The sequence below is a fragment of the Bos taurus genome, chromosome 8 (assembly GCF_002263795.3).
Source record: "Bos taurus isolate L1 Dominette 01449 registration number 42190680 breed Hereford chromosome 8, ARS-UCD2.0, whole genome shotgun sequence".
In the NCBI taxonomy this organism is placed as follows: domain Eukaryota; kingdom Metazoa; phylum Chordata; class Mammalia; order Artiodactyla; family Bovidae; genus Bos; species Bos taurus.
In genome coordinates this window covers 38,671,959-38,696,887 of record NC_037335.1, presented here as the reverse complement: position 1 = coordinate 38,696,887, position 24,929 = coordinate 38,671,959, and the positions used below count along the sequence as shown (strand labels likewise).

At 40.1% G+C, this 24,929-nt stretch overlaps 2 protein-coding genes across 7 annotated transcripts in view; both read right to left on the bottom strand.

The window, feature by feature from the left end:
- The window catches only part of KIAA2026, a 110,388-nt gene extending 95,104 nt beyond the window's left edge, over nucleotides 1-15,284 (bottom strand). For 2 of the 4 annotated variants that reach the window (XM_002689598.6, XM_005209977.5), the window contains exon 1: nucleotides 12,860-15,284. In XM_002689598.6, the coding sequence (XP_002689644.1) occupies nucleotides 12,860-13,443 (584 nt within the window). In that variant the 5' untranslated portion in view covers nucleotides 13,444-15,284. Of the gene's footprint in view, nucleotides 1-12,615; nucleotides 12,832-12,859 lie in introns of those variants that run through there. The other 2 variants (XM_024996119.2, XM_024996120.2) reach the window with 2 other exon arrangements.
- Nucleotides 15,285-16,845: 1,561 nt separating this feature from the next.
- On the bottom strand, nucleotides 16,846-21,455 carry RANBP6 (RAN binding protein 6). 3 transcript variants are annotated; one of them, XM_005209975.5, is made up of 2 exons: nucleotides 21,245-21,455; nucleotides 16,846-20,188 (listed from the first exon to the last, which is right to left on the bottom strand). In XM_005209975.5, the coding sequence occupies exons 1-2, from the start codon at nucleotides 21,437-21,439 to the stop codon at nucleotides 18,122-18,124; spliced, it is 2,262 nt and encodes a 753-aa protein (XP_005210032.1). In that variant the 5' UTR covers nucleotides 21,440-21,455; the 3' UTR covers nucleotides 16,846-18,121. The 3 variants fall into 3 exon arrangements, with proteins under 3 accessions (XP_005210032.1, XP_005210033.1, XP_002689654.2); XM_005209976.5 differs by having other exon boundaries at nucleotides 21,304-21,455; XM_002689608.7 differs by having other exon boundaries at nucleotides 16,846-21,455.
- Nucleotides 21,456-24,929: the final 3,474 nt, after the last annotated feature.

Genomic DNA, 24,929 nt, shown 5'->3' with positions numbered 1-24,929 from the left:
CGATATAACTGAGTATTTATTTGATTTTGATAAGCTCATTTATTTCATTAACTGAAGAATTACCAAACAATTAATATCACAATACAGACAGACCCATAACTACCATTGAATTTTTAAGTGCTATAACCAAATGCAAAGCGAAGAATCATGGAATGCAGTGAAAAAAACAATTATGTATCAGACTTCATAGAAGAGGTAAAATCGGAGCTGAGCCTCAGATAATAATTAGGCTTTCAGTAGACATAGAAGAAAGAGAAGTAGAAAAGAAGACACTCCTGATGTTTTGAAATTGCTCTGAATTTGATGAAGTTAATGGCAACAACTGGAAATTGAATTCCAGAAAAAGTCAATGTCTAGTTCAACACAAGTGTCGGTGGCAAAACCAGAATTAAACTCAGTTTACTCCCAAAGTTAAGATATCTTCAGTGCAGTAAGTCATATATTAACTCTTTCAGAGTTCTAGAATACCAAGGGGGCTATTTCTAAAACATTTTTCCTCTTAATTTAATGCAAAGCAAAACTACTACTTAATAAACAAGTCTCTCTAAACACCAAAGAGTATAAACACAGGCATAATGTAACACTAACTTCAGGTACTATTCAAATTCTGTTATTTCTGTTAAAAGCCTAATTCTTCCTTCATTTAATTGGAATTTTCTCTACTTTAACCAAACATCATCATAACTTATTGAATGTTTGTTAATTCTGTGTCTTAAAATTACAGTTTTTAACTTATTTTGGGTCTGTGCTCCTCTGCTGACCTAATAAAAAGTTTTGTACCCTCTTCCTAGATAAAATGTAGGCACCAGTCCACACTACCACACACACTTTTGCATACAATATGGGGTAGGGATGGTTTAGAACTCTAATTTTTAAATATTATAAAGGCTTGGAACTCAAACTGAACTATAGAAGAAAAATACAAAATTAAAAAACAAAAGACTATGAGGTCAACTATTACATTACTTTGCCTGATATAGTGCAGAGCAAAGCTATGAGAGCTAATCTAGATCTCTTTTCACTGCTCCCCAAAATCAAGTAAGAAACATAAAGAATACATTATCCACAGCTGATTTATGATGTAAGATCATACACATAGGTTTAAATGCATAAAAGTGACAGGAATAGAATCTTGGATCTTTAATTTCAGGCTTTTAAAAATTCTGGTACTATTTAATACATTAGCCCCATGTAATAGGAATTACTCAGAGTATTTTAATTCTAAATTAGAGACTGCTCTGTGTAACATTCTATGATAAACATGTGACTTTCAATGTCTCTCCATTCTTTTTCAAAGGAACAGAAATGCAAACACCTAGGATCATGTGTCCCCACCCCTTCCCCAACACTATCCCTCATTTGTTACCATTTCTTCAAGCTGTATGTATTTCACAGGAACACATGACTACATGAAATCTGCTTCTTAATTCTCTCCTACCTTCCCTTCATTCTGCCTAAAGGTTGACAAGTGTAAAAACAGTAATTAAAAAAAAATACCTCAATGAAAGAAATTTTAAATTCTGAGGTGAAATCAATCATGAAACACTGTTACTATATCCTGAAGTATCAGTCCTGGAACTTTATTTTGCATAAAAATCATTTAGGAGTTTATTAAAAATGGAGCTTCCTTATCCCCACCCTGAGATATTGGGTTAACATATTTAAGTATGCTATTCTGGGGCCAAGGTCTCTGCCTTTAACACAATTCAAATGCTGGTTATTTAGGAAACACTCTGAGAGGCACAGCCCCAAAACCTTTTAAAATGACCGGTACAACTTATAGCTACCTACTACTTAATTTTTAACCAACATTTATAGAAGTCAATAGCAACAAGCCAAGCAGAAAAAGTCCCTGCCTGCATAGAGTTTATACTCTAGTGAGACAGGAGAAAAAAGATATATAATTAAATCACATTATATATTATGTTGCAATAAATGCTATGAAAGAAGACAGAAGGTTAAGAAAGGATAGAGACTGACCAGACAGAGGGAAAATTTGCATATAAGGTAGCAACAGAGTAGAAAGTGAGGGAGACAGAAAATGAGCTTATCTGTGGGAAGAGTCAAATTTAAAACTGCTTTTCCTCAAGCACAAGTATTTGAAGATAGATATGAAATATGTTTTATACGTTCTATTTTGTTTACTGATTATATTTTATTTTTATCTTCCAATTTTAGTAACTCATATGTTAAAAATTGGGCTCATGGGCAAACATGGAAACAGTCCACATTTATGTCTATGGGGAAACGCTCCTATAAACTTATATTAAAGTTTTTGAGATGATCTCTTTCCTCAGTGCCAAATGAAGTGGATTTGTTCTTATTTTATGAAGACACAAAAACAGACCCTGAATTCACTAGGAATTATATATTTAGCAGAATCTTGGTGTACCTTACTGCATTTGTTAAGTAAGCTACCACTGAAATTGAAAAGTTTAAGAACATAAAGCATGAAATGCTGCAGGGAAAGTAATTCCAATATTCTACCTGCATGCACATTTTGTAAGAGAGATTTCCTTTCTAATCTCAACCTTAAAAAACTGAAAATATACATACATCATTACCATAAAAGTCAATGTACTAGGCTAGTATAAACTAGCCTTTTGTAGAACTGAAACAAAACTATTTACCTTTAAAGCTTTTGCAAACTTAAACTGTAGTAATTATAAACCGGCATGTTACCATTTGAAAGAAACCTTATGTCTAGCAGATGAGACATATCTGAAGGAAAAAGGGGGATGTGTTTTGGAAAGAGAAGCTCTCCAAAACACTTCATGTGCTAAATAGTCAGTTCAAATACTTTCTGCAATTTTATCTTGGCAAAGATTTTTTCACTGATTCTAACTTAGAAGGCTTAAATTTCCACAAACGAGCAATATTTGTAAAGTAGTACAAAGTAGAACAAGAGGTAAATAGTTTTACCTTAAACTAGTTTATCTCAATCTGTATTCTCATCTTTTTTTCTCTTTTAGAGGGATTCCTAGAGAGAAATGAACAAGCCTGAATTTCCAGATATACTACCATTGCAGAGATATAAAACAAGCTATCAGAAGAGTTATTTTTGTCTGAAGGTACATTCATCATTTGCAGCCATGAAATTAAAAGACGCTTACTCCTTGGAAGGAAAGTTATGACCAACCTAGACAGCATACTAAAAAGCAGAGACATTATTTTGCCAACAAAGGGACATCTAGTCAAGGCTATGGTTTTTCCAGTGGTTATGTATGGATGTGAGAGGTGAACTATAAAGAAAGCTGAGCGCCGAAGAATTGATGCTTTTGAACTGTGGTGTTGGAGAAGACTCTTGAGAGCCCCTTGGACTGCAAGGAGATCCAACCAGTCCATCCTAAAGAAGATCAGTCCTGGGTGTTCATTGGAAGGACTGACGCTGAAGCTGAAACTCCAATACTTTGGCCACCTGATGCGAAGAGCTGACTCATTTGAAAAGACCCTGATGCTGGGAAAGACTGAGGGCAGGAGGAGAAGGGGACAACAGAGGATGAGATGGCTGGATGGCAACACCGGCTCGATGGACATGGGTTTGGGTGAACTCTGGGAGTTGGTGATGGACAGGGAGGCCTGGCGTGCTGTGGTTCATGGGGTCGCAAAGAGCTGGACACGACTGAGCAACTGAACAGAAGTGAACTGAACATTCAGATGGCTCTACTCAAAAGCTTTAAATATGAAAGCTTGAAATGAGTTCTTAGTACTAGCTATTTCAAGCATTTCAAACTGCACCTACAAAATCTGAAGATTTTATATTTTGAATGATATTATAAAAAGTAACAACAACAACACATGGATCAGGGATTCCCAGGTGGTACTAGTGGTAAAATAACCTGCCTGCCAGTGCAGGAGACATAAGAGACACAGGTTTGACCCCTGGGTCAGGAAGATCACCTGGAGGAGGGCATGGCAACCCACTCCAGTATTCTTGCCTGGAGAATTCCATGGACAGAGGAGCCCAGCGGGCAACAGTCCATGGGATTGCAGAATTAGACATGAGTGAAGCAACTTAGACAAGGCTGTGATCCTAGTGTGATTAGATTGACTAGTTTTCTGTGAGTATGGTTTCAGTGTGTCTGCCCTCTGATGCCCTCTTGCAACACCTACTTTATTGACTATGCCAAAGCCTTTGACTGTGTGGATCACAATAAACTGGAAAATTCTGAAAGAGATGGGAATATCTGACCACCTGACCTGCCTCTTGAGAAACCTGTATGCAGGTCAGGAAGCAACAGTTAGAACTGGACATGGAACAACAGACTGGTTCCAAATAGGAAAAGGAGTACATCAAGGCTGTATATTGTCACCCTGCTTATTTAACTTATATGCAGAGTACATTATGAGAAATGCTGGGCCGGAAGAAGCACAAGCTGGAATCAAGATTGCCAGGAGAACTATCAATAACCTCAGATATGCAGATGACACCACCCTTATGGCAGAAAGTGAAGAGGAACTCAAAAGCCTCTTGATGAAAGTAAAAGAGGAGAGTGAAAAAGTTGGCTTAAAGCTCAACATTCAGAAAACGAAGATCATGGCATCTGGTCCCATCACTTCATGGGAAATAGATGGGGAAACAGTGGAAACAGTATCAGACTTTATTTTGGGGTGCTCCAAAATCACTGCAGATGGTGACTGCAGCCATGAAATTAAAAGACGTTTACTCCTTGGAAGGAAAGTTATGACCAACATAGATAGCATATTGAAAAGCAGAGATATTACTTTGCCAACAAAGGTCCGTCTAGTCAAGGCTATGGTTTTCCCAGTGGTCATGAATGGATGTGAGAGTTGGACTGTGAAGAAAACTGAGCACCAAAGAATTGATGCTTTTGAACTGTGGTGTTGGAGAAGACTCTTGAGAGTCCCTTGGACTGCAAGGACATCCAACCAGTCCATTCTGAAGGAGATCAGCCCTGGGATTTCTTTGGAAGGAATGATGCTAAAGCTGAAACTCCAGTACTTTGGCCACCTCATGCGAAGTGTTGACTCATTGGAAAAGACTCTGCTGCTGGGAGGGATTGGGGGCAGGAGGAGAAGGGGACGACAGAGAATGAGATGGTTGGATGGCATCACTGAATCGATGGACATGAGTCTGAGTGAACTCCAGGAGTTGGTGATGGACAGGGAGGCCTGGCGTGCTGCGATTCATGGGGTCAGAGTCCGACACGACTGAGCAACTGAACTGAACTGAACTGAAGCAACTTAGCATGCATGCATATATTGTAAAAAAAAAAAAAAAAAGTACAAAGTGGACGGGAAAATTAATCACTCACAGTTACACCACCCAGTTACAGCATCTAACATGACTGTACTGTCTTACAACTTTGATAATACATATTTTTAACCCAATTCTTTTTCAAAGTTGTAGATTCTAATTTACTTTAAATATAATCTTTTATTAACTGTAAAACAGAAAATCTGACATATAGAAAATTTTAAAAGTAAAATGAATAACACTTAATTGGTTTTCATAATTCTTTTTTTTCCAAAGTGTATATATTTAATATCTTGATTTTAAGCACAATTAATTGTGGAACATTCACTGGTCCCAAGTGGAAGATGATGTAACAAAGGGCTTGGTTATCAGATAATACCACCACTGGGGTTTATTAGTGCTTCCCATTAAAAAAGAAGAACAACCTCTTCAAGTAATTTAAAATACATTTTAAAGATTCATATTATTGTGGAAGCTCCCTGGAAACGAAAACAGCTATTATTTGTTCTCTACTCTTGTGGAAACAATCTAGAGATCATTTGAGAGCTAAAACACAAAAACAAAAAGAACATAATCTTCTCTCCAAAAACATGATTTCTTTTCCTTGCTCTAATTTTTTTTCTTAGAAATAAAAATAATTACAAGGGCACAAATACAATGAGAAACAAACTTTGAGGCAAAACACCTTACAGTCTATTAGGGCATTTTTTTTTTTTACTGTATTGGATCTAAATCATTTTCAAATGGAACAAAATCTCCTAAAATACTAAAGCTGTAACTTTACTATATTCCAACTATACTTCTTATTTATTCCACAATTTTTTTTTTTTCTTTTTGGTGCACAGGCTTATTAGCTGCTTCATGGCATGTGAGATCTTCCTGGACCAGGGACTAAACTTGTGTTACCTTGCATTGGCAGGCAGATTCTTTACCACTGAGACACCAGGGAAGCCCTTATTTACTCCAGAATAAACTCTTTTCAGCTTCATTAACTGCCTTTTCTCAATTAAGCATTTCAACTTTTAATATACATTATACACACTTTAATCATGTTTTTCTCATCTTTCCAAATTGAAGACAAATCCTTACACAAGGTTCTGTCTTGGATCCCCTTGTATTTTTACTAGACTCTATCCTGGGCCTTCCCTCCCATTTCTTCAACCATTCTCCTTTTGCAGGTTAATTCCTAATTAAACACCTCTAATCTAGCACCAGTCACTCTGCTGAGCTCCATATTCAGCCTTCTAATAATTCTCAGCTGCGTATCTTCAAATGCATGCCTCCTTTCACATTCCCTCAGCATCACCATCACTTGGGCTCAAATGTATTCATATTTTGGACATCATCCTCTCCATCATACCCACATCCAGTAGCTTGCTACTGTGCTACTTTTACTTACAGAATTTACTTCTCTTATAGCTTTATCCGCCTATTTATTTCTACTGCTTATTATTTTTTGATGGTATTAACTCAAGAACCTTTTAATAGGTTTCCTTCATTCTCTCTTCTTCCATTTTAGCCCTCAAACCTCAAAATAGTAGTACAATCATGTCACTCCCTTAGCTAAAAATTGTGATGAATCCACACTGCCTACATTATAAATTCCTTAGCAAGCAATCAAGGTCCTCCGTAATTACTGTTGCTGTTGTTCAGTCGCTAAGTGGTGTCTGACTCTTTGTGACCCCATGGACTGCAGCACATCAGGCTTCCCTGTCCTTCACTATTTCCCTGAGTTTGCTCAAATTCTTGCCCATTGAGTCGGTGATACTATCTAACCATCTCACCCTCTGTCATCCCCTTCTCCTTTTGCCATCAATCTTTCCCAGCATCAGGGTCTTTTTGAACGAATCCTCCATAATTAGTCCCAGCTTATCTTTCTAGATTTATCTGCCACTACAGGATCTCATCATTCTAACCAACCACTGGATATAAACCACTCCTCTGCAATATGCCCTCTCCTGCCTCCATACATGTAATTGTTTGTTTACTTACCACCTTGAAGTTAGGGATAAAGTCATGTTTATCATTGTAATCACAGAGCTTCACAAACTACCCATCATAGGATAGGTCAAATAATTGTTTCATGAACTCTTAAACTTCACCTATCAATAGTCTACTCACCTTTCAAAATTATGACCTCTAAAACAAAATCTAATGAAGTATTTTTTTCAATCCCAGCTTTCCCACCTCCTTCGAGTAGTTGATCCCTCCTCTGTACTTTCATAAAACTCTGTAATAAAGCTAATCACAGTAGTCCTCAAAGAATGCACCCTTAGAATATATAGTTAATCCTTGAACAAGAGATGTTTTAACTGCTTGAGTCCACTTAAACACAGATCTTTTTCAACAGTAAATACTACAGCACTACACGGTCCTCAGTTGGATTCAGCTGGTTGAATCTGCAGATTCAGAACCCCGGATAGGGAGGAACCAAGTACATGCATTTGAATTGTGATGTTGGAGAAGACTCCTGAGAATCCCTTGGACTGCAAGGAGATCAAACCAATCAATCCTAAAGGAAATCAACCCTGAATACTCATTGGAAGGACTGATGCTGAAGCTGAAGCTCCAATACTATAGCCACCTGATGAGAAGAGCCAACTCATTGGAAAAGACCCTGATGCTGAGAAAGATTGAGGGCAGGAGGAAAAGGGGATGACAGAGGAAGAGATGGTTGCGTGGCATCATCGGCTCAATGAACATCAGTTTGAGCAAACTTTGGAAGATGGTGAAGGACAGGGAAGCCTGGCGTGCTGCAATCCATAGGGTCCCAAAGAGTCAGATATGACTGAGCAACAGAACAACAATAAAATATATGGAGGGTCTATGCAGGGTCAAGTTAGTTTTTTTTTTTTTCTTTATGTTTCAGGGTCAAGTTAGATGCAGATTTTCAACTGCATCAAAACCAACATATACCACCAAAAATCCAAAAATGATTGTTTTCCCAGTTTGTAGGGAGAAAAATCTGAGGAGCTAGGCAGAATCTCATCATTAAGGGTTTCTTTCCATAATTTCTTTTAAACCTTTTTTATCCCCTAGCAAAAAATCATACAACTAAATATATTGATATCTCAGGATGCACTGTAAACAGTGCCATGACTTCCAGGTGTTTTGACAATGGATCAAGTCTGAAAATCAGTTTTAACATATTTTAACCCTTTACCATAACTGTGTATGTAAACCTCTTGGGCCAAGAACCGTCCCTTAAGTCACAGAACAAAGCAGAAGCTCAAAAAATGTTTTGTTAGTTGAAATCCTTCCTCCGTCCTTTCATCACTGCACTTAAAACATTTTCTGAATCTTCTTGAATAGCACTTTTTTTTAAATAATGGCAACTATAATAAATAGAATTACATGGTGTATCAAGCACTAACATTCTATAATTCTGAACAAGAAGTAAATCCAGCTTCTATTAGCAAAGGTACTCAATTTTTAAAGACTTACAAAAAAAAGACAGAATTACACATTCCACTGGGAGTTGAACTACTAGGGAATAAGAAACACCTTGTTAAAATCCCCAGTTAATTTCTAGGTTTTGATCTTAGTTGAGAATAAGCAAGCCAACAAATTTCAAATTTAACTAAGAAGGAGATTAAAATCAAGGTACAAAATCCATATGTAGTTCAATTACTACTTGTACTTGGAAACCTCTGTTTTTAAATTTCTGAGGCTTCATAATGATGCTTTTGTATTTTCATGTCCAACTAAAAAGCAATTACAAAACTAAGTAATCTTTACCTATAGTTAAGAAAGCCTTTTTTTTTTTAAATAACCCATTATATGTACCTCTCTTTAACAGCAACTTAACTCAGAAATCAACAAAGATAAATCATGTTCAAGCTTATTTTCACCAAAATATTATTTTAAACGGCAAAAACTAAAACTTCAAGTTCAGCTCTGTTGGGGTCACGGGTGATGCCTATTCTGTAATTACAACTTATTAAAACTACATAGCAATATTCTTAAAGCTTTCAAAAATATTTTTAAATTTAAAAGCATTCAAAAATATAATTTAAAATTCAGAAGAGGCAAAAATTCTTATTAGGCATAACTTCTATTAAGTATTTTCTATTCCTTTCCACTTATTAGATGATTTTCTCCCTATTCCTTAATGCTAATTGCTATTTCCCTCCTGGGTATGTGGGCGTGTTCAGTTAAGTCTGACTCTCTGTGACCACATGGACTATAGCCCACCAGGCTCCTCTATCCATTGGATTTTCCAGGCAAGAACACTGGAGTGGGTTGCCATTTCCTACTCCAGAGGATCTTCCCAGCCCAGGGACTGAACCATATCTCTGGCGTCTCCTGCACTGGCAGGTGGGTTCTTTACCACTAGCGCCACCTGGGAAGCCCTCAGTTGCCTCAAATACATGAATGAGATCCTTTTTAAAATATGTAACTGTGAGACTAGATATGCTAGTCTTAGTCGCAGTTCTATCACAAATATTATATATATAAAACAGATTGTTATATATTACTAATAAAATTACATATGATAAAATGTCATTTGTAGATTATACAGATGTAGTGTTATCATAAACACAAGACGCAAACCAAAAAACTTAGAAATGTTAACAGGATAAAATAAAAATAAAATATACTAAAGTTGTAATATTTTCTTCCTTCTCCCCAGTTGATCATCCTGCATACCTGCTGAAAAGCGGACACTACCCTGGAGACCATACTGTAGCCATAGGAAGTACCTGTAGTTACCAGAAACACCTTGCTATCCCATGCCTTGCATTCACTGTAGTTCAATATTCTGGAATGTCTCTCTTAAACATTCCCTCTAAGAAAATCCAGAAGCAATCTTCAACTTCTTTAAGAAACAGTTCAAGTATAAACTTCTCTATACCTTTTAACTCCATTATATTGTAGAATCATCAATCTTTTTAAGTGTCTTTTCCCCTACTCAACTATATACCACTTAAAAGAGTAGAAAACCTCTCTTTTGATATCTGAATGTCTAGTTCTGACAGATACACATTTGTGCAAGCAATACTTTCAAAGAACAGATGAAAACACTGAGATTCAAGTTATACAATCTGCCCAAGGTACATACCACTGGACTGCTCTGCAATAATGTGACACCCTCTCTATCTGATGTACCTCATTTCTTGCTCAGTAATATATGAAGCAGCTGTAAAATTCTACTTAAATTCGAAAATAAGGGTTAATTCAGTATCTTACAAATACATATGAGAAGACAAAAGAAAACAAATTTAATATCTAAGTGTTTTTTATTATTAAAATATGATATACCACTTATTTAGAAATAAGGTATCTGAATCATCTATTTGCTGAAAATCAGACTCATGTGGACAGTCTATATTGTTCTGGAACATCTATATATCCTAACTGCATACCTAACAGTTATAATCTACGCTTTTCTTGAAGTGGTGCCCACTCAAAGCATTTATTTAGTAATGACTTAGATTTTAGCCTAGTACAGAAAAAGAAATGATTTCCTAGATCTACAAATGTGGTTTGTCGAACCTATTATTTACAAAATGTTTGTACATATCAAATACAAAAAAAGTGAGCGACTCAAAAAGCCTTAATTATCTCTTTGAGATCATCATATTACTATTTACTACTAAACTGCAAGAATTTTCTCTCTCCTGGACTAAGAATGTCAGAAATACATTACTATGTTTATAAACAAAAGAGTGTTTTCTGTATGGATGCTATTAGATTATATGCTAATACAGTATTTTGAACTTTAATCATTAGGAATGATTCAAAACATTCAGAAATTAACCTTTATGTGAAAGAGAAATGGTCTCCCTGCTATTTTGCAGGACTTACATGCACAATGGTTCTGAAAACACCTGTATTCAAACCTATTTGCAACTTCTAAGCACTTTTCATGCAGTCATTATCCAGCCTCATTCTAAATCCCTGTTTCTAATCTGTAAAACTAGATGCTTGAACTAGATAAGCTCTATGGCTTCCTCCATATCTAAAATCTTGTGACATCAACTTGGAATATATTTTACTACTTAAAAATAATGTGAATGGACTGTTTCTCATGTGAGTCATAACTATAAAACACTGTGAAGACAAGGGTAACAAACACATCACACAAATAAAATGCCACTAAATAAAGTATAAAAAGTAATATACAAATTTGTGAATTATTCTATTACCAAATAATTCAGTGTTAAGAAAAGATTCAAGAAGAGGTTCCTTAGTTTAAACAGAGCCGCCCTAATGAGTCAAGCACTAAGTTAACCATTGTTTTCAGTGAAAGAAGTCACTGGTAGCCTCGAAAACAGTATAATTGGAAGCCAGAGACAGATTAGATTATTTTAAAATTACAATTATAAATCAAGGACAGAAAAGTTAACACAACTTTTCAGGAGCTTTTGGATAAAAGCACTCGCACACGTCCCAGTTTCAGATATGAGAACATTCATTTTATTCAACTACCACTACTAGCATTATAATGGTTAAAACTTATCTTGAGCTAACTATATGGGACTGGCACATTCGACTTTACATTTATTAATGCATTTAAGAAACAGCAACCCCATTAATTAGGTACTGTCATTATCCTCATTTTATAGATGAGGAAACTGAGGCCAAAAAGGTAGAGTGACTTGCAAGTTCACTTTCACTAGTAAAGGGTCAAACAACTGGATCACTTCAACCACAATTTCCAACAACTTTCAATTACTTTTTTATTCCTGACGAATTTCCGCTAGAGAAATTCAATTGGCTCCTATCAATCACAGAATTATAAATTAATATGTTTATTTTGGTAGCCTCCTGTGTTACATTATCACTTCTTACAATGGAAAAATAATTGTGAGGAGGGCATGGCAACCCACTCTAGTATTCTTGCCTGGAGAATGCCCATGGACAGAGGACCCGGCGCGGTACAGTCAATGGGGTCGAAAAGAGTCGGACACGACTGAGCACACCCACCCACCTAGAGTGTACCGAGAGCATACACACACCCACTCACCCTCCCACCTAGAGTGCACCGAGAGCGTCGAGCCACCTGACCTCCCTATGACTTCTGGGAGAATAAACACCAACATCCTAAGCTTATTAAAATATTTGTGCTGATACAAAAATTCAGTCCTCTTAGATGAAGCTGAGAGAAAATATCAAGAATATGCCACAGTAACTGTTAACCATTTAATAACACTATACACTCCGATGACCGAGCTGAGTAGTAAAACGATATAACCTTAAGTTTGAAACCACCTTTTACACGAGCCAACATAAATTTCTAATGATATTTCATTCCAAAAACGTTTAAAAGTTTCTTGCCAAAACTGTCTAATGAAAGTTGCAAGGCCATCTTCCATCCTACTAAAACTTTTCCTCTCCCTACTCCTATAATTCTTCCTACGGGCACCTTTTCACTTTACTTCCACAAACTTTACCTGCTCTTCAGCGCTCGGTTCTCGGCTCTCTCCTCGGGTTCTTTTCCGTCTGGGCGTGGGGTTCTTTCGGCCGACACCCTCCACACCCCTGCGGGCCCCCGCCCAGCACTGCTCCTCCTCCCGGGGTTCTGACTCAGCACCTATCAGCGACGCCCCCCGGCCCCTGGCCCAACCCATCCTCGGACACGTGCGAGGGTGTGTTTGTGTCAGTCCGTCAGTCCCGCCGGGAACTGGGCTCACTCACCGAGAAAGAAGCGCCAACTTCTGCTCCAGCATCATCTCCAGCTTCTGGCCCTGTTTGGAGATCCAGTGGTCCACTCCATGCTGGCGGTAGCACGTCTCCAGCATCAACCTGAAGTCCGCCACGAACTCGGTGATGCCCCCGTACTGGCCGCTGGCGAACTTCTCCTCCATCTTCAGCAGACACATGCCCTGACCGGGCTGCTGCGGGAGGGCGCGACTGCCCCGGCCTCCGCCGCGCGGCCCCTCGGCCGCCTCCTCTTCCCTGGTGGCAACGCCCCCCAAGGGCTGGAGGAATGGGGCGGTGAGGCCTCGGTGCTTCTCCTGCAGGAACTCGCCCAGGATGCGGTAGCCCTGCTGCAGCTCGTAGGTCAGCTCCTGCTCCTTGCAGCCACCGCCCCCGACCACCATCTCCTCCTCCTCTTCGTCGTCGTCCGCGTCCTCCCTCAAGGAGGCACTCCTTCGGGCCGGCCGTAAGGCCGGCGCCGCTGCCACCAACTCGTCGTCGTCCTCTTCCTCGGCCGCCGGTGGCGGCCGCTCCTCTTCTCCGGCCGGCTTCATCTCCCCCGGCTTCCCGGGCACGCTCATGCCTCCGGCAGGCCCAGCTTGGGCGGTGTGCAGCGGCCGCTCGAGGCGCCGGGGCACGCGTGAACGCGGACCGCTTCCTCAGGGCTCAGGGGCGCCGCGCAGCCTCAGCCGCATCGGGCCTCGCTCTTCTCAGCCGCTGGCTCGGCTCGTTGCGCGCGGGGGTCTCGAGCTTGCCGCCCGCGGGGCGGGGTTACATGGGGCGCGGGGGAGGGGGGAGAGAAGAGGAGAGCCTAGGTGCCCTCCTCTCCCCTCCCCCCGGCGGCGGCGCGCGCGCACGGCCCTAGCCTGCCTCACCCCTCCGCGCCCCGCCCGGCCGCTCTTAACCCGCCAGGCCTGGTTTGGCCTCCGCGCCCCACCCCCTCCCGGGCCGGCTTGAAGGCAGGGAGGGGGCGAGGAGAAAAGTGGGCTTCTTCTCTAGCCTCCCCGGAGGGCGCCGAAACGCTGGGCCGCCGCGGGTCGGGCTCCTCCTCCTCTCCCTCACACTCCCTCCCGCCCCTCTCTACCTGCGGGGGACCCAGGCAGGAGGAGGCGGCGCGCGGACGGGGCCTGGCGACAACTGTCAGTTAGAAGCCCTACTGGGCGGGGGGAAGAGGAGGGGCCGGGAGAAAAGGGGGAGGGCACTTAGCGTCCCCCCCCTCCCCCCCCCGCCCCGGCTCTCCAGGTTGGGGCGAGCTGTGGAAAGTAGCAAAGAAAGGGGCACCGTCGCCGTCGACGGTGAGCATGCGTAGTAGAACACTACCACCCCCACTTCACGTACCGCTACGTGAAAGCCGGGACTTCGTCTCAGCTTCAGGCCCTGAGGCCTGGTAGGTTGCGCGGAGCAATGATGTCATCAGCTTGTAGCCAACTGGAAGGGGCGGAGTGAAGAGAGACGCAAAGCAGCAGCTGGGCTTTGCTCGCCACCTCCTGAGTGGGAGGCTGAAAGGGTTTTAGAAGTGGGCTGTGCTAAGAAGATATTTGTTCCGCTAGACCCCTCTTAGCGATAAAAGCTAAAATTAATCCTGCAGGCGCTTGCTAGACAACTTTCGTTGATGGAAAGTGAAAGTAGACATAAGTGTAAGTAGACATAGAATGTAAATCCTATCCTATTGTAAAAAATTTTCCTTTGCACACTCAACACCCTCCATCCCCGTGACTGCTGGTTTTTCAACGTAGAATTGGAATTTGTGAAGTTTAGAAAGGTTCAAGGACTCGACCAATTGGAACATATGTTCACATGCAAAAGAAAAAGAGATGATGTATAGAACTCGAATTTCTAAAACTCCTGTCCCCGTCTTAACATCAGTTCCTATTTTGGAAGTTAATCCCATGTTTTCCGTTAAAGTGAAAAGACATCCCCACCTTCTCAATTTTTGACATCTGCTAAGAAGAGTAATGGAAGGGAATGGAACCTCATTTTAAAGTCCTTGGGACTTAAGTCTTCAAATATTTCAAATCTATAAACTTCGGCATTAAACAGTCGTTAGCATGACCTTTCAATCTCACCACATTTTAAAATTACTGTTTAGGGAATGTGTAAGAAGTGAGCTTATCATTCCATTAGTTGACATATTGCTTAAAAATGAGTAGAAAGTAACTAACGGTTCCTTAATGCAGATATTACTATTTTCTCACGTTCTTTTTCAAAGATGCACATATTCCTTTTTCTGCTTACACAGGACGCTCTTGCTTGAAACATCAAATTACTTGAATACAAAATCAAAATTTCAGAAAGTAAGCATTTTAAAAGTAAAGATGTGTAACAAAGTGATTGGGATATATTGACTCTTAAGACTGTTTTACTTCCAATCGATGTGGACTTTTAAAGCACTGATAAAATTCGAAACTAAAAAGCTTTTTCTTTTTGATTTTTGCGGGGGGGGGGGTGGGGGACCGTCTAGTATGTTAGATAGTCTTAGGTAAGAGTTAAATGGGGACACTTTTAAGGTTTTAGGGTATTGACAACCCCCCCCCCCCACACAAACACACACCCATCATCTAGTTTATCTAGATCTCCTCTTACCTCATCAGACATTTGTCATTTATTAGTTATTTACAGCGTTCTCTCTCCTTAGAGCCCATGAGTGAAAGTTGCTTAGCCGTGTGGACTCTTTGGGACCCCATGGACTATACAGTCCATGGAATTCTCCAGGCCAGAATACTGGAGTGGGTAGCCTTTCCCTTCTTCCCAACCAAGGAATCGAACTCAGGTCTACAGATGTACCTTAAATCAGGAACAAAGGCAGACCAGTCTTACTTCAGGGACTGGCAATCAAAGTGTCTAACTGGACATCTTTCATTTCCTTTGAGAAAGCCCAAGAATCTGGACCCATCCCATCAGATATCAACTCCTTTTCTTTAGCCACCAACCATATTTCATGACTCTCAGATAATATTAGCTTACATTTATTGAACCCTGTGCCACTGATCACTTTATATTCATAACCTTAATTCTCACAATTAGCTAGGCCTTATGTGAAGAGTTGGACACGACTGAGCTACTTCACTTTCACTTTTTACTTTCATGCACTGGAGAAGGAAATGGCAACCCACTCCAGTATTCTTGCCTGGAGAATCCCAGGGATGGGGGAGCCTAGTGGGCTGCCGTCTATGGGGTCTTACAGAGTCGGACACAACTGAAGCGACTTAGCAGCAGCAGCATGCTTATTTCACTGATGGAAAACTGTTCAGGTTAAAAAAGCAGCTTGCCAAAATTCAAATCTAGGTTTGTCTTCAAAATTGTCCAGGTGCCTAATTCCAAGTCATATGGTCAGTTCAGTTCAGTCTCAGTCGTGCCCGACTCTTTGCGACCCCATGAATCACAGCACGCCAGGCCTCCCTGTCCATCACCAACTCCCAGAGTTCACTCAGACTCACGTCCATCGAGTTTTCCAATTTTTCATGCACAAGAATATATGGAATTGGTAGAAATGTTTACCAAAAGCTTCTTATATAAGGAATATTAATAAAGACACCTGGATGAGTAGCAGGAAACTTAGCCACGTGTCACTGAGAGGCCAATTAACTTTGATCGTAACTATTATGAAAGTAGAATCAGGTCCTTGAACTTTTAAAAAATATAGATAAATGAGAAGAAAAACTGCCTTTCAATCCCACCATCCATAGAAAACCTCTATTAATACTTTGTGGTGGGTTTTTTCTATTTATTCATCTATACTTTTAAATTTAATCTTATTAAAATTATGACCATACCCCAACCAATGTCCTTTTCTTTTTTTCGCTTCATTAACAATAAGTAACTACAGGGAATGTATAGGAATTGCATATTTAAAATCTCAATTTCGTATTTCTGTCCGCAGTGGCCTAGATGGCCTGGTCAACTGGTAGGAGGGGAAACAGGGAGATTTTAATATAAAAGGAATTCCAGACCATAAAAAAGAACACAGAAGAGGTACAAACACCAACAGCAGTAACAGCTACCATTTATTAAGCACTTGCTAGGTCTTAAATACTCATTAAATGCTTTACATACACAGTACTCATAACAGCCCCAGGAAATGCATTACAGATGTATTTGTTCTTAAATTTTGGATCAATAATTTGCTGAGTAGAAAGCTTCTTTTTCTACCCTACAAAAAGCCTGAGATTAAAGACCAACATTGTAATTAATATAAGTAACCCCAAACTTACAGAACTGCTTTCTTAGAATCCACACTTACTGCTAAATGACTGGTCATCTCAAAGCTGTTTTCTTTTTCATGTTTAAAGACTAATTTTGCTTCCCTTTCACGATCACAATTGAATTCTCTTTAATGCTACTAAACAACTAAGAGTTTCTTCAAAACACATCTATTTAAGCCCCATTTTGAATCAGGGCTTCTCTTATTGAACTGCTTTGCAGGGAAAAATGGCATACATACACAATGCAATATTCTGCTCAAACACGTAACAGTGATTGACTCCCACAAATAATCATTTACTCTTTGTCAAATACTGTATTACAGTATGTTATATGCTACCAATGTTAGATGTACCAGGATACCCTTTACAATAACTGTGGTCCTTAAGAGTCCTGGATAAGTTAAAAAAGACAGACTGATCTGGCTAAGATTTTAAAGTTCTCTTAACTATCAGCTGGACACCTTGGGAACTAGAATATGGATATGTCTCAGCCTCAGGAGGACATTATTAAAAAGTTATTATGTATTATGGAGAAAACTCCCCACATCCACTGCAGTATCTCAAAACTCTTTTCCAATACCAGCATCCTCCCATTACTATGAAAACTAGGAGTATCATAAAGGAGAAATAAGCCTGCCACTATATTCTTCACTCACAATTCCAAAGAGTTTGTCCTGGAAGTTCTTCTATCCCATCTTTGTGCACTCTTTAACATCTTGTGTTAGGCAGCAGGACACCCTGACACCAAGCACACTGCTTGCCCAGCATCAGGAATTTAGACAAATAGCAACAATATACATACTTCACATCAAATAGAAGAAAGGTGACAAACATTTTAAGACAACAGAAGCACAGGTTATCACCAAGGTCTGTGTTTGATAAAACATGCAAGGTAAACAGAGGCTATAACACTGACTAATCATGGAGAAACACTGGGAAGGAATATAAACTGCTTAGCAGGGAGAGAACAGCTCTCTCAATCATAATGGAATCCACTCACAACACTTATTTGGAGTTACTTTTATGGGGGATGATATTCAAGTAATATTAAAGTGCTTCAAGCAAAATTTAGCAATTCCTGTAAGGCTTCCTGCTGCTCATCATCAAGATGGGAAATGCATTCCAACCATAATTCTTCAGAAGTCTGTACCTGACGTACAACATTAGCTAGGCGTTTGGCACAAGGATCTTCATAGTTAATAGTCTCATTAATTTTTCCTTCTGCAATTATACTAATTATTTTTGGGAGATTGGAATTATTTGGACCAAGTACAACTGGGTGGTTACTTTCAATTAAGTCACAGAGAAAACTCAAAGTCTGAATAGCTTCCTCTTTATCCTCATGCAGTGGAAGCCATGACAACCAGTGTGGAAGAACTTCATCTACGTTTACACAGTTAGGCTTAAACCTCAAAATCTTCCCTACTGCTGAGATACAGTTCTCTGTAGCAATGACATTTTTTTTGGTTTTGGAATTTGCACACTTAATAACTTTCACCAGCAGCGGAACAGCTTCTGAACATAAAGAACGATAATCATCTCCACCAAACTGTGCCATAACACCCAGGCCATAAGCAGCAGCTTGCCTGACTTCAGGGTTGTTGTCTCGCATATTTAGTAGCATTGGCCACCGAAAATATTCAACATATTTAAATGAGGTTGGACTGCAGTGCTCTATGATATCATCAAATATGCACAATCCCCACTGTCTGTCTGGCCATGGCCTATTAGAACAAATTAGATTTACAATTAATGGAAGTAGCTGTTCAAACCACGGTAAAATCTTTTCCTTGTAAGTACTAAATAATGAGTGCAAAATATCTGATACTTTGGTCAGAATATAAACATCACATTCATCCTCATCTTGCAGAGACATTTCAACCTGTTGATCATAGTTTTCTTCCTGTCTTTTAACCTGTCTTAGTTCTTGGTTTTTAAAGTGCCCTTCAAGTTTTGCTTTCAGTATTTCTCCCAGTTCTTCCAAGTGTTCATCATTAAGGCACCCATCTCCCATTACTTCAATGGATTTTGCAAAAGAATTCATTATTTCTGAGAGTACATCTGTATCGGGTTCGGTCCCAATAGCCTTGATTAAGGGATCACATATGAATTGCCACATCTGTGCAAGATACTCTGGCCCCCGAATTCTTGCACATTCCAGGAGAAAAGGCAAGGACTCTGCAGCTGCCACTCGAACATTGTCATGGAAATAAAATTTCAGTAAAGGAACCATCAGTTTTACAACTTGTTCTGTATAGTCCATAAATCCTTCTCTTAACTCCTTAGCATAATAAACCAACATCTGGCAAGCAGTTGCTTTTGCTTCAAGTCCTGAAGTTTTAATTCCAAAACTTTGCTGGTCTCCAAGATTTACAAATTGCCATCCATCATCATCACTCATATTCTCCACATCTTGTGTGTCTAAGAGAGCAACGTCAGGTTTAGCTGAAGCAGTCTTAATAAGAGGCTCAATAACCAGTGGAAGGTACTGTTGAAAATCACTTCCAAGAATTTTACACATTCTAGCCCATGCTGAAACCATGTAAGAGGTCTGAGGGTCATCATCTTCCATATTATTTAAGTCTGATTGTGTCTTCAACAATAACTGCATCACATTTGATGCATCTTGCATAAATTTTTCCTTACCAACAGCAAGACCAACATGGCTAATGCATTCAATAGTCTTTCCTTTCAGAAGTTTGAGTTCCTTTTGAACAGCAAGCTCAACAGTATGCTTTAGTGAGGGCATAAATATATCATAGTATGGTACAAATTTTTCTTCTATTGTATCTGCAACTGAGGCAATGGTTGTCACAAGCTGTTCTAAGGCCAACTTAGTTCCATTGCGAATCAACTCTTGAAGTTTAATCACCAAGATGGAATGTAGATTTCTTAACATACTATCCAAATATAGAACCAGCAATGATTTGGGGCAGTCTTCAATAAAAATAATAAGCGCAGAAGCTGCATGTGACTGTACACGCTGATTACCTTGATTTTCCATAGTACGCAAGAGAGCTGCAATCACAGTTTCATGGAATTTCTTTTGGAAGTTAGGTGCAAAATCTGTAGCCATCTGTCCAAGTGTAGTACAGGCTGCAGCCCTCACCCTTGGATGAGGATCCTGAAGAAAAAGCAAAACAGAGTTAACTGTTTCATCTAAAATTGATTCCATTTGCTGATGGCATCCTTCTCCAATAGCAGATAAGGCCATTAATCCAGCATGTCGGTATTTCCAGTCAGGGCTCTGCAGCATCTGCATGATATGCTCCTTAGTCATTGGTAAAACAAGTTTTCCACCAAGCCCACAAGCCAGTCTGTCTAATGCACTCTCAGCAGCAACTGCATTGCTGTCAAAATCATCTTCTTCCATTTCATCAGCATTTACCCAGTCCTCGTCATCTTGTAGATCAACCATCATTGCTAATATATGAGGAACTGCCTGTGCAATAATATTTGTATGTTTTTTCAACATTGGGGTGGCAGTTTCAGACAAGGTCACTATTACTTCAAGTGCCAGCTGGCGTTGCAGATTACTAAGTCTAGAGTCTCCACATAACTTTAGACTCAGTTGCAGAGTATCTTCTAAATAAGGACCCAAATATTTAGGTACAGTATCTGCAATCTCGACAAGGGATTCTAGCACTGAATCATCATCCTGGTAGCATGAATCATTCACAGCCTGTAAGATTCCAGGAAGCAAGTCTGCAAAGTCTTTGAAAAGACCAATATTATTCTCATTAGCAAGTACAAATGCAGCTGCAGCTCTAGCAGATAATGTCCTGATTGCTGGATGTTCTTGATCTTGAATACACTGGTCCAACAACCGTTTGATGATATCCAAATCGTGCCGCTCCTGGTTCCCAAAAATCCCCGGAAAGTGCCAGAAAACGTGAAGTGCAACTTCCCATAGAACCACATTTTTAGAGTAGATTGAATCAACAAGGAACTTCAGACCTTCAGGCCAGTGGTTAGTGCCATCCTCATCTATCAAATTCCTGGCCAGGACTGCAAAAATGTCACAAAGTTTTTTCCTCATACTAGCATGTGTTTCTAACTTAACAGCCAGTATCAGTTCAATCTTGACGTCCCTCTGAACATCAGAAGGCAAATTTGGATAGACTTCCTCAAACCCAGAGGACAAAAGCCGTCGTAGCAGGGCGGCAGCCATTTGTCTCACCTCATAACCTGCTCTTCTATTTCTGACGGCATCTAAGAGGAATGTAGTCTTACACAGACCTGGGATATTTTCATAGATTTCCTCTGCCTGCCGCCGCACCATACAGCTTGGATTGATCAGGTTCTTCAGAAGCTGGTAAAACTCTTGCTTTCCCGACACGGTCGCCGGTACTCCAGCAGACCCGGACGCCGCCATCGCGTTCTGTCAAAGCAACCGCGACGGGGAAGAAAGGCGGGGGTCTGCGGCCCGGAGCAGTGACATCAGCGAGGCGCCGGCGCGGAGGGGCGGGGCGGGGCCGCTTCTTCCTCCCCTGCCATGGCTCCTCTTGGTCTGGGCTTTGGGAGGCGGGAAGTCTGGTGGCGCGGGACTCGTGGGGTCGTGGTGGGAGCGAGGATCGCTCTCCGTCTGATTTCCAATAAAATGAAAATTCACCTGCAGAGGGGAAAAAATAAAAGTGTGATAATGACTATTAGAATGGGATTATGGGTTTTTTCGTCTTTTATTTCTAAACTATATCTATGGTTGTTAAACTGATAATTTTAAAACAGAGCATACGCCTTGAAAATCTGCTAAGTGAAAGAAGACAATCACGAAAGGCTATATGTTATATAATTCCCTTTATATGAAAGGTCTTAAATGGAAAATCCATACAGAAAGTAGATTAGTGTTTGGCAATGGCTGAGGGGAAGGGAGAATAGAGAATAACTGCTGTCAGGGAAGTTCTTTCTGGGTGATGAAAATGTAAAATTGATAAGTGAAGATAGGTGCACAACTCTGTGATTATACTCAAACCACTGAATTGTACAATTTAGATTGGTGAATTGTATTGCATGTGGATAATACGTCAATAAAGCTTTTTATCAAATAAGTACGATAAAAGATAAAGACAACGATTACCACCCCACTATTACATCTAATGCAGTAGAGCAGAGGTGCTCAGATTCTGGTGTGTGTCGGAATCACTTGCTTTGTGGATTATAATAAAGAATGAGAAATGTATTTGAGTGATGTATGATGAAAAGTAACGTGGGTTAGTAACATTAGAATCCTGGTCTTGTCTCAAAATTGATTTGAATCCCTGGTCTTGTCACTCAAGATTTTCTTTGCAAACTTAAAACTGTTTTTACAGTTTTGCTTTTCGTAGAGAGCAGCTGAGGTTATTCTAAGAAATAAGTGCCCCTGAGGCTAAATATTGTTTCTTTAATTCAGGAAGGGTTGCTTCCCTGGAATTACCAGGCTCATTAATTACACAGGCTCAGGGGTAAATAATCCACCTGCCAGTGCAGGAGGCACAGTTTTGATCCCTGGTCCTAGAAGATGCCACATGCTGTGGAGCAACTAAGCCCTTGTGCCACAACTATTGGGCTGTGCTCTAGAGCTGGGTAAATAGGAACTGCAACCACCGAGCCCACAAATCACAACTACTGAAGCCTGTGTGTCCTAGAGCCTAGTGCTCTGCAACAAGATAAGCCAGTTCAATGAGAAGCCTGCCCACCGCAACAAAGAGTAGACCCTGCTTGCTGCAATGAGAGAAAAGCCTGAACAGCAAGGAAGACCCAGCACAGCCAAAAATAAATAGTAAAATACATTTTAAAAATTATATATAAAAAAACAATCATCATTACTTTAACAATGATTAGATCTTACTTTTGTATGGGCCTTACCACTCTATCATTTTAACCATTACACAGGTTTGCAAGATTGGTAGAATAGGTATAATACTAATTTTAGATGAGAAATGGAAACTCAGGAAGGTTAAGGGATTTGCCTAAGATGACACACTCTGAGTCTCAAATCCACCTCTTCTGAAAGCAACACCGATGCTCTTTCACTTCCCCATAATTACTCTTGATTTTGCAATACAATCAGAGGTTTTCGCTTATTGCAGGGTATATTTTAAACTTCTCTAAGTTGGCTGAATTTTAATTTTGTTCCTGTTAGTTCATCAGTAAAGAATCTGCCTGCCAATGCAGGAGATGCAGGTTTGACCCCTGGGTCAGGAAGATCCCTTTGAAAAGGAAATGGCAACTCACTCCAGTATTCTTGCCTGGGAAATCCCATGGACAAAGGAGCCTGGTGGGCTACAGCCAGCAGAGTCACAAAGAGTCAGACACGACTTAGTGACTAAACAACAACAAATGCTCGTTTAAGAAGAAACCTTATTCTCCAAACAGTGCTTTTTATTCTGTGGACTGAAAGTCAACTGCATCAGAATCACTTGAGAAACTTATTTTAAAATGTAGATATTAGGGCCCAATCTCTGAACTACTGAATCAGAATTTCTGGGTGATACAACCCAAGAATGTTCAATTTTAACAAGGACACTGGGTTTTCACGTGAATACAAAAATTTGAGAACCACTACTGAGATCAGTGTTGGTTCTGATTCCAAGATCTTGACTACAGTTCTGCATCTTGCTCCAGAGTCAATGGCTTTCCCACCATTCTTTGAAAAAGTCTAATTATAGGGCCTTTGCATTCACTCTTTCAGAAAATCTTAATAACTATTACATGTTGGGGGGGGGGGAAGCTTGTCTTAAAACCATATCTGTTAGCATATTAAAGACACAAAAACTAGGATGAGATACCACCACAGGCCCAATACAATGTTTTAAATTTAAGTCTAAGAATATCAAGTGATACTGAGAATATGGAATAATAAAAAACTCAATGACACTTTTGGTGGTAGTTTAAGTGAGTTGGTAGAACCACTCTGTAAAAAATGTTTGAAAAATGCTGGGTTAAGATTACACAGTTATTCATTTATTTTCTCAGCACACGTTCATTGAGGGTATACTCAAGTATGATGCTATGTGCTGGGGATAAAGATTAAATACATGAGGATGCCCATGAGAGACAGTAAATACCATATAGTGTAGTGATCACTGTGGTGATGCAACCATGTGAGGTTGTGGAGGCAGCTAAGGGAAATCAGGCAAGGCTTCCCAAAGGTGGTGATACCAGGGCTGACCTTTGAAGGATGAATCTTTATTCACTATTTGAATAAAGAGAAGAAGTTTCTAAGTAAAGGGAACAGCTGTGTTCAAATGTGGAAAGGTCTTAGAGCCTAGTGTGGTGAGTTCTGCCAGTATTTCTTGCTGGAGCATTGGATGTGTGACTTGAGGGGGCTTGGGGATGACATAGGAGGCAGGAAGGAGGAAGACAAAAGTTCTATAGCCAGATCATGAAGGGTCTTATATTCCATGTTAAGAAATTTGGCTTTTTTCCCCCAAAGGTAAAGAGGAGCAGTTTAAAGATTTTAATCAAGGGCTGTGAAATGATCCACATTTAGAAATATTACTTTGATAGCAATGCAAAAACTGAAGTGTGAAGATTGGAGGCATTTAGGGCTTTCCAGGTGGCAGGGTGGCAAAGAATCCACCTGCCAATGCAGGAGACATAAGGGACATGAGTTTGATCCCTGGATCGGTAAGATCCCCTGGAGTAGAAAATGGCAACCTGCTCCAGTATTCATGCCTGGAAATTTTCATGGACAGAGGTTCCTGGCAGTCTACAGTCCCTAGGGTCACAAAGAGCTGGACAGGACTGAGCACACACACAACCTTAGTTCAGTTAAACTGAAAGTCTAAATCATTGCAGTGGTGGAAGGAAAGAAAAGAGGGCAAGGACTAGATAGATCAAAAGAAGTCATATCAATAACACCTTACATGGAAAGAAAAAGCCTA